The sequence below is a fragment of the Cyprinus carpio genome, chromosome B15 (genome assembly GCF_018340385.1).
Source record: "Cyprinus carpio isolate SPL01 chromosome B15, ASM1834038v1, whole genome shotgun sequence".
In the NCBI taxonomy this organism is placed as follows: Eukaryota; Metazoa; Chordata; class Actinopteri; order Cypriniformes; family Cyprinidae; genus Cyprinus; species Cyprinus carpio.
In genome coordinates, this window is record NC_056611.1 from 2512000 (window position 1) to 2522143 (window position 10144).

Consider the following 10144-nt stretch of genomic DNA (forward strand, 5'->3'; position numbering starts at 1 on the left):
TGAGTAAGATATTTTAAATAAAAGATGTTTACATTAAGTCAAGACAAAAAAAAATAAAATAAAAAAAAGTGAAATTATTAAAATAATCCCATTCAAAAGTTCGTGAACCCTTGGTTCTTAATACTATGTGTGGTCACCTGAATGATCTACGACTGTTTTTTTGTTTTGTGATGTTGGTTCATGAGTCCCTTGTTTATTCTGAACAGTTAAACTGAGGTCTGTTCTTCAGAAAAATCCTCCAGCTCCTGCAGATTTTTCAGTTTTCCAGCATGTTTGAACCCTTTCCAGCAGTGACTGTATGATTTTGAGATCCATCTTTTCACACCGAGGACAACTGAGGGACTTAAACACAACTATTAAAAAAGGTTCAAACATTCACTGATGCTCCAGAAGAAAACACGATGCATTGGGAGCTTTTGAACAGGATGAAGATGAAATTTTTCTTATTTTGTGTGTGTGTATATATATATATATATATATATACATATATATATAATATATATATATACATATATATATATATATATATATACATATATATATATATATATATATATATATACATATATATATATATATATATATATATATATATATATATTCCATTTAGTACGGAAGCAACAGAAGATACTTGCATGTTTCCCGGAAAACAAAATAAGTACAATTTACCTTGAACTTCAAATTCAAAAAGTTTCACCCCCGGCTCTTAATGCATCGTGCATTTATTTTTTGTCTTGTGGGCTAAATGTAAACATCTTTTATGTAAAATATCTTACTCAGGACAATACTAAATAAAAAATAACATGCATTTTGTATGATTTATTTATTATGTTTAAATTACTCACATTTTCACTGATTCTGCAAGGGGTTCACAAACTTTCAAGTGCCACTGTATATATATATATATATATATATATATATATATATATATATATATATATATATATATATATATATATATATATATATATATATATATCTTGATTTATATCCCTAAAAGAAGTGTTTAATTAATAAAATTTCAGTGTAAGCCTAATGAGCTAATGCTGAACAACAGCTTTTTAAACATGAAAGTCCTAAACAAAGCTAAACAAAGAATTTATCAACAAAGTCAATAAATCTAAATATTCACAACAAACTCCCTTTCAACATGAAACCAAGAAATGAGACTTACACTTTCCCTGCCACTCCCCACAGCCTCTCAAATGTTTGTATCCCACAGGATATGTTGCCAGTTTTAGGGTAAAAAATAAAATAAAAAATTCAGTCATGAACCCTTTTAAGATTTTTGTTTGTTTGTTTGTTTTTGCATGTAATATTTCCATCCATTTGGATTAGTTTTAATCTCATACATGTTAACTAACTGAATATTTTCTGTTCTATAAATAATCATATTTTAACTTTTTTTATTTTTTTTTACTGAATCAATTTAATTGTTTTCACAACGAACAGATGAGGCTGATTCTAAACATTTAAATAAAATGCATTTTGAAAATAGATACATAGATTGCAGAAATTCTACCTGTTTCATTTATGTATGGCAGACAAATATGCATCACATTATGATTATTAATTTCAAAACCATGTAATCCAAATGAATGGAATTTTATGTGCAATTTAAATACGTGGATCTTAAATGTATGCCTAATTATTTTATAAATGCACTGTTTATTTTACAAGCAAATGAAGTTTTTCTTAAATTTCATGTTAAATTCAAAGTGAAAATTGCTTTGCTACTAAATATTTAGTATAATAATATGAACAATGAAACTCTCAAATCCTGTCCTGCATCACTGATGATATGCATTATCATGGCCATCCTTGGGATTTTTCTATATAAGGACCGCAAAAACACTGTATTTTGAGAAGTGTTATCCTCTGAGCTGTCATGTGAAGCCTGGGAAACAGTCTGTCAGATGATCGGTGAAGCAGCCTGTGGATGTTCACTCTAGTCTTGCCTCATCACATTCCACTCTGTTAGGTTTAGAATAACTCAAACAACAGTTCCTTCATTCTGGCTTTGCTTATAGCCTGTTATGGTCTTCTTTTAGCATTTCCTATTTTTTTTGGGTTGAAGTTGGTTGCAGTACTTCCTGCTTGAGTCTCGTGTGTCTTTATACAACATGAGTAATATTCCTCATTTCTAGTGGCAAAAAATCCCCCAATGCTTCACAGAAAACTGAAATCCAAAATGAAAACTATATATGGTGTTGAAATGGTTTCTGTTTAAAGTGTGCAATGATAATTGCTTATTAAATGTGAGATCGGCATATTAGAAATGATTTCTGAAGGATCATTTGACACTGAAGACTGGAGTAATGATGCTGAGAATTCAGCTTTGGTCACAGCAATAAATTACATTTTAATATATATATATATATATATATATATATAAATGTATTTCATATGTATATATATATATATATATATATATATTTAACATTACTATGTTTAACAATATTAAAAAACGCTGTTTTAGTGAGCATAAGTAGCTTCTTTCAAAAACATATTGTCCCAAACCTTTTGAATGGTAGACTGTAAGCATTGATGAATTATTTTACACCAATTAAAGGGGTCATATGACGTTGCTAAAAAGAACATTATTTTGTGTATTTGGTGTAATACAATGCGTTTATGTGGTTTAAGGTTAAAAAAATCACATTATTTTCCACATACTGTACATCATTTTTTCTCCTCTATGCCCCGCCTTCTGAAACACTTAGATTTTAAAGCGAGGTGTGAGCTGATTGGCCAGCTATCCAGTGCGTTGTGATTGGCCAATTATCTCAAGTGTGTGACAGAAATGTTACGCTCCTTAACACTGTGATGCCGTATGTCCCGACGGGATGAGACAAAACCAATAAAACCCATTACAAACGAGGCATTTGTTGCATCCAGTGGGGACATAAGTGCTGATTATAATGAGTTGCGTTGTGTATCGCGCCATGTAAACATAAAACCATGTCTGTATTTGTGATCTGAGAAACAACAAACAACAAGTGCTACTCTACACTGCTCAAAACTCACGTTTGAATCATCAGTGGCAAATTATTTAAATATGAAAACATACTTACAGGCTGTGAGTCAGAAATGCCAGACTGTCCTTGCAAAGTTGGAACTGCCCCACTTTATAGAAACATACACCGGCATTGTAGGCTACTCTCACAGGAAACAGTCCTCATCCTCCACAAGATGCGCTGCACACATCTGAATATTTGGGTTGAAATGTTCTGAAACAGTGTTATAATACAACTTAACCACTGATTTCTAGTTGTGTTCTCTTTTGGGAGACCAAACAAAGTAGTTTAGCTTTCACTACGAAATACACAGCATCTCCACAACATGGCAGCAGCAGCAACAATACTTCAGAGAGAATAAAGGTCACATCTTCTTTCTTTGCGTGAACATTTGGGTGGCATTATGCAAATCCTACCACATCGTGATGTAGACATGTGGGGCGTGTTAGAATGAGCCGTTTTAGGTAGGAGTGGTTGACTCAACTTTTATAAAGAATATCTCTTTGGATTTGAGACTTTAGTCTTTGTAACTTGGCAGATCTTCTTCATGCACCAAGAGCTTGTAACACTCCAAAGAGAAAGAAAAAATTGAAATCACATCATATGACCCCTTTAAGAAAGTAAATAGGGTCCATTATGATCTCATGCTTGATTTGAAGTAACAGCCACATATTTTTTAATGTAATATTGAATGTGAACATTCTATTGTGGCAACCTAAAGTTGTGTTTACTGAGTTGGAAGGTTGTGATTTCTTGCAAGTTCATTGCTAACATTTTTAAATAAAATGTGTAAAAATTAATGCTGTCAAACGATTAGTCGCGATTAATTGCACTCAAAATAAAAGTTTTTGTTTGCATAATGTATGTGCATGTACTGTGTATATTTATTATGCATATATAAATGCACATGCATACATATATATATTTAAGAAAAATGTGTATGTATTAAATATATATGAATATAAATATTTACATATAAATACATGTAAATGTTTTTAAAATTTTGTACTGTATGTGTGCGTATTTATATATACATAATAAATATACACAATGCACACATACATTATGTAAACAAAACTTTTATTTTGGATGCAATTAATTGCGATTAATCATTTGACAGCACTAGTAAAAATATAAATAATTCTGAAGTTGCTGCTTTGACAGACCGACACAAAAAGCCCCCTAGAGCGGCCTGATTCAGAAGCTGTCTTGTGAGCTCGCTGACTGATGGAGCTCTGGTCATTTGACTGCTGCTTTACATGCAACAGAGCTGCATCATAGTTTGCTCATACAGTATGCTTCCGGCTATTGCATGCAGCCATAGTGGCAGATATCTAATCATCTTAAAGAACTAGCACAAAATAAGAAAAGTTTAAATATGGCATCCTCAGAAAGCAATGTAAAATTTGTGCTGTAGTCTATGATGCAAATATGATTGTGCATAATGTGACAAACTTCACACTCGAACCAAAGAACATTGCAGAAGTAGGATCAGTGCATCACAATGAATCAGTGCAGAACACTGTTGCAATACTCTATTGCGTATCCTAATAGTTGCCTCAAAAATGAAACTTCTGCCATTGTTTGTTCACCCGATACCGGTATGACTTACTTTCTTCCATGGAAAACAAAATGAGACATTTTCAAGAGTTGAACTAGTCACGCTTTTCTGTGCAATTATAACCTTTCACGCTCCAAAGCAGACCATAAAAATAGCTCTGTTGTACAAATCATGTACACTATCAATAATTTTCTGAAGCCTGACTTGTATGTCATGTTTACATGGGCTTTAATATATAGTCAGTACATAAAATAAGTGTGCTTTAAAGCACAACAAATATTAAAACGAATGTAATTAAAATATGCCTATAAGTAAGCCTGCTGGGATTTCTCTGTTTGTACATTTAGTATACTGTAATTTTGCAGACTGGTGCACATTTATGTCATGATTAAAGTGGTTTGATATTTCTTATTTGCTGTCGTTTGACCGCCAGTGGTTAGTATGGTGTGAGTTTTTCATGAGTGCAGTGTGACTCTTTTAGTTTCACCATCCTCAGCTGTTTGTGTGTGTCACAGAATCGTGGGTAGGAAACACTCAGCTGTATTTAAGCAGGCAAAGTTCCTCATCTTGGAATAATCAAAGGCTCACGGCTGAAGACTCTACTTAGCTTTCCTCACAACACACCTGCTTTCTCTGCTGGCAGATTTTCATCCTAAAACTATATTCTACAGTCACAGAACAGGTAGGATTTTTTCATTATTTCCATACACATTGAGTCCAACATTTGGACACTTTTTATGTAGCTTTTAAATATACTTATAACTTCATTTATTTTTGTTATCTAATGGTTAAATTAAATTCTAATGAAATTCATATAGTAACATAGTTTGTTTTGTTACTCTGATTGAACACTAGGACAACATTGCATACTGTATACTCACAAACAAACAACAATAAAACACTAGTGAACTGCAGTGTAGATCCAGCAGTGATGCAGTGAGTTCACCTGCTCTCTCTGGTGGTGTTTTGATGCAGGATCGCTGGGCGGCTGAGATGTGTACCGGTCACTGCTCCAGGTCTGTGGGAATGGCTCTGATCCCTATAGCCATCGTCTGCATGCTGGCAAATGCACTGCTGCTGTTTCCTGATCTGAAGTATCAGTACCTGACAGAGAATCATGTGACCAGAGAGGCCATGTGGTGCTCTGGGATCTGGGCATCAGGGCTTCTGGTGAGCTCATCTGTTCTTTTCTTTTGTTTGGTTTGTAGGAGATCTGATACTATTCTATAATATTTTGATATTAAAACAATTATATAATTATTACTGGAATATAGTAAATGTAGTATTCAATAATGTATTTATATATACTCAGTATGAATAAGAATATTGTTATTAAATTATTATATTAGATATTTACTGAATAATAATAATAACATTAAGTAATCAAAATGTATTATAAGTATGTGTTCTATGTAATTGAATAAAACATTGTATAATTATGCATATTATATAGAAGTAAGAGATAATGCACAGCCTATGCATTAAACGGTTTTAATGCACATCTGCCAGCCAATCAGAATCTAATATACAATCAGACCATGGTATATAATAGAATATACAACAGAACAAAGATAGCCTATTTTACATGTCATGTGACATCTGTTGTGTATTTTACATCAGACCGTCCAGTATTGCGCTGATGGCTGTTGTGTGTTTTGTCAGGTGCTTGTGGCTGCGCGAGGATTTACAACACACTACGAAAAGAAAGGATGCTGTTATTTTACTACTGAGGTAAGAGAACTGTATTGCGTGGATTTGTTGTATTGCATCATCATTTGAACAATAATTGATTAACATGATACTTTGAACAAATATTATTTCCTAATGATGCCACATCACTGAACAGTGTTTTGGGGATTTGTATTTTTTTTTTTTTTTTTTATAGGTTTTGCGTAAGTTGGGCTACACATGTTTGGCTATTCTGGCAGCTGGCTTGTGTTTCGTGGTGAGCGGGACAGGGCTGGTGCTGGGACCCCTCTGTTTACACAACAGCACTGATGGCCTAAAGTGGGGACGGCCATTAAAACAAGTCAAAACTGGGTGAGTCAGACCTCAGATTGCTAGATTCTTTCACTATTTTTACAAAAAGCTAATTTACTGTTATTCATTCAGTAGGCAAAAGTGTCAACATTAGTATTGTTTTGTTTCACTGAGAAACAAATCAGACATTAAACCTGATGTGTCCATTATGTGTGCATTAAAGTGTGATTTTAACTCCACATGAAGTTAGCTTTTATTGTTCAGTGTTTGAAAGGTTACTTTGTTACAGATTACAAGTTACCCTATCTAAAATGTAACAAGTAGTGTAACTATTTCAATTACTTCAATAAAGTAATGTAACTGATTACATTTGGTTAGTTTTTGATTCCTTTTCCAAATTTCTAATGTTTTTAACCGTATTCATTTTCAAACATGTACAGTAAAGCAGGCAGTTTCAAAATCACTTGAAATACGATTATAATTTAATTTTAAAGCATAGCCACCACAAAATCAGAGATCAAATGAGATTAAATACAGATTTAAAACCATAACAAGGAATAGTTTAGTAGCTATGATACTGTTTTTGAAATCAAATCTTTGCGTAGTTATGAGAGGAAACACTGGCATCTAACAGTTAATCTTAAAAAAATACAAATAAAAAATAAAGCATACACATAAACCCAAATAGGAAATAAAACAGTTATTGAATAAGCATGTGTCCTGTTCTATTTTTGTACTAAAGTCTAGAAACATCGGTGTCTCATATTTTAGAGCAGTCACTGCAATTTATGAAAGAAGTCAATTAAATTTGTATGTGCGTGAAAAAAACAAACAAATTGTTAACATTTTCATAAGTAACTGCAATTTATTTACTTTTTTTTTTTCAAAGTAACTGTAACTGATTACATATATTTTGTAATTAAATGACATTAATTTAGTTACACGTGACTAGTTACTTCCCAAGACTGGTAGTGCTAATATGTGCTGTTCTTTTTGTTTTGTGTCCAGTGCTCTCAAGCATTATGATAGTACATGTAAATAACTCAAGCACATGTTCACGCAGAGAGCAGCTTTACCTCTATGCTCCGGAGCGGTGGCCATCTGCCTGTGTGGAGCCTCGACGTGTTGTGGTCTGGAATATGGCTCTTTTCTCTGTCCTCATGGCAGCGAGTGGCCTTCAGCTCATTTTCTGCATTCTTCATCTCCTCATCGCCTTACTGGAGTTCATGTGCAGACCCAGCTTCTGCAAGAATAAGGTACAGATGTTCACAAAGAGCCTTGTGAAGAAGACTTCAGTGAATTCACTGTGCACTTGTAGCGTACTTCAAATCTACTCTAAGATAATGTAATATTAATGAAATAAAAGTACACTTGAAGAGAGTACAACTTCATGACTGTGCTTCTTAAGTGAACTTTGTAATATTGTCAAATTAAAAGTTTTACTTTAAAGGATTTTAAATCATTATTTTTATTAATTTTGCCAAGTTTTATAGAAGTACACTTACAGTATTTTTGTATTACAGTGTACAGTTACAGTGTTGACTAGCATACTAAAGCACATGTAATGTACTTGATTGTAGTGTTTTAACTTCTATTAAGGGTAATACTGTATATTTTAAATATACTATACTTTATAATTTCATTTTTTTTAATACATGCATTAGAAGTTTTAATAAAAGTTATATATTTAAATTGCTTGTAATATACATAAATGCTTATAAGAACATTTGGCAGAATGCTTTAACTGTAAATAAAAGTAATAATGAATTTATATGCAAGTATCCCTTAAATGGGTCAAAATCCACTCTAAAGTTCAGAAAATTGCATTTTTACATTTATACCACAACTGAAAAATATCTACTTTTCTCTTTTTTAGGTTGTTCCTGCTTGAAATGACTAGAGGTTCTATTTATTTCCTCTCCATGTGAGAATGAGAAGGACTTTTTTGGGGTTAAAAAGCCAGCTATGACTGCTTAACTTACTTTAAACAGAGAGAGAGAGAGAGAGAGAGAGAGAGAGAGAGAAAATAGAAATGGGAAGTGGATTGCGAAAGCCAGTTTTCACATCCATTAAGTGTTTTACTGCACTATCATCACACACGTCCAGTCTTAAGAGTGATTTTAGTGACAGTAAACTTTGAATCCCAGAAACACTTGAACAGATAAAATACCTTGAATAATCCACTAAAAGCATAGAGACAATAAGCTGTTTCAAATAGTCTTTATAGTAATATATATTCAGAATGCACTTTAATATTTATGCACTGTATAGTAATGTAATTTCATGTATATGTATGTGTTGATACTGAAATGCTTAGTGTTAGAAGATGTTATTTTTAATATTTGATTTCTACAAGATTAAAAACTAACTGTATGAACACCTCATTGTGTAAAGGTATTGTTGAGGAAGTAACTGAATTACACTAAACTGCATTGATTTTAATTGAATATGCAAGCAGCACACTTGTCAAGAAAAACACATTTCGGAATGACTGTTCATAATACAGAAGTATTGTGAAAAGTGTCAGAAAAACAAAACAAACTAACACTTAATTAACACATGCATCTGACACAACATCACAATCATGACCTCAGGTTATTTCAAGCTGCAACTTTTTCAGAGAAAACGGCATTTATCCTAATGGCAACAAGAGGAAGAAAATTCCCACAGTCCTTCACTCTACTAACCATATGTTTGTTAGGAGAAAATAGTATGTACTGTAGTGTTTTATTGATATATATGTCACAAAATGCCTGCAGGTTATTGGTTTGGTCATCATCAACATTTGTATGAAGCTAATTAAATTGTGAAATTTAGTGAAAATTATTTCTTAAAATAATAAATAGCATATAAGATTATAATCATATATATATATATATATATATATATATATATATATATATATATATATATATATATATACATACACACACACACACACAATTTTTTAAAACTTTTTATTATAAATAAAAAATTTATACTTTTATTCAGCAAGGATACATCAAATTAATGAGAAATAGTGATTTACAAATGACAAGAAGTCATTTACATAGTTACAAATATTTATATTTCAAATAAATGCTGTTCCTTTGAACGGTTAAGGCTAGATGGTATACAGATCTGGGCATGCGCACATCAATGTAGTGTCATTTTTTTCACACTGCACAACAATAATCACAGTTTTTGCATTATTGTAAGGGGTAGGTTTAGGGCTGGGGTGTAGACGTTAATAAAACATATTCTACTAGGTGTAATATTCAAGTAGTTGAATATAGATTTGTAATTCTGATGTGTTATGCAGTTCCTGCATATAGGCACTAGGGGGCAATGGGTGAATAGGATGTGATGCAGTGTATGCAAAGAGATAATAGAATAAAAAGAGAACCTCACATGTTGAAGCTGATCCAGGACTGTAGTCATCTTTTTCCCAAATAATACACTTGGTAGAAAATTTTATTTGTTGTTAGCTCCCGGTTTTAGTTGTATCCCATCTAGCCACAATACTTTTGAACATATTATTCTTCAAAGAATCCTGGAAAAAAAATATTACAGTCTCCAAAATATGGTAATAATTCAACACTGATAA

The 10144-nt window shown here is 32.3% G+C and overlaps 1 protein-coding gene across 2 annotated transcripts; it reads left to right on the forward strand.

The window, feature by feature from the left end:
• The first annotated feature begins 4873 nt into the window (after positions 1-4873).
• Positions 4874-8937, forward strand: LOC109081360 (transmembrane 4 L6 family member 5-like). Of its 2 annotated transcripts, XM_042738914.1 has the most exons (6): positions 4885-5260; positions 5554-5748; positions 6241-6309; positions 6464-6618; positions 7622-7814; positions 8435-8937. In XM_042738914.1, the coding sequence occupies exons 2-6, from the start codon at positions 5572-5574 to the stop codon at positions 8447-8449; spliced, it is 609 nt and encodes a 202-aa protein (XP_042594848.1). In that variant the 5' UTR covers positions 4885-5260; positions 5554-5571; the 3' UTR covers positions 8450-8937. The 2 variants fall into 2 exon arrangements, with proteins under 2 accessions (XP_042594847.1, XP_042594848.1); XM_042738913.1 differs by lacking the exon at positions 8435-8937 and having other exon boundaries at positions 4874-5260; positions 7622-7941.
• The last annotated feature ends 1207 nt before the right edge of the window (positions 8938-10144 follow it).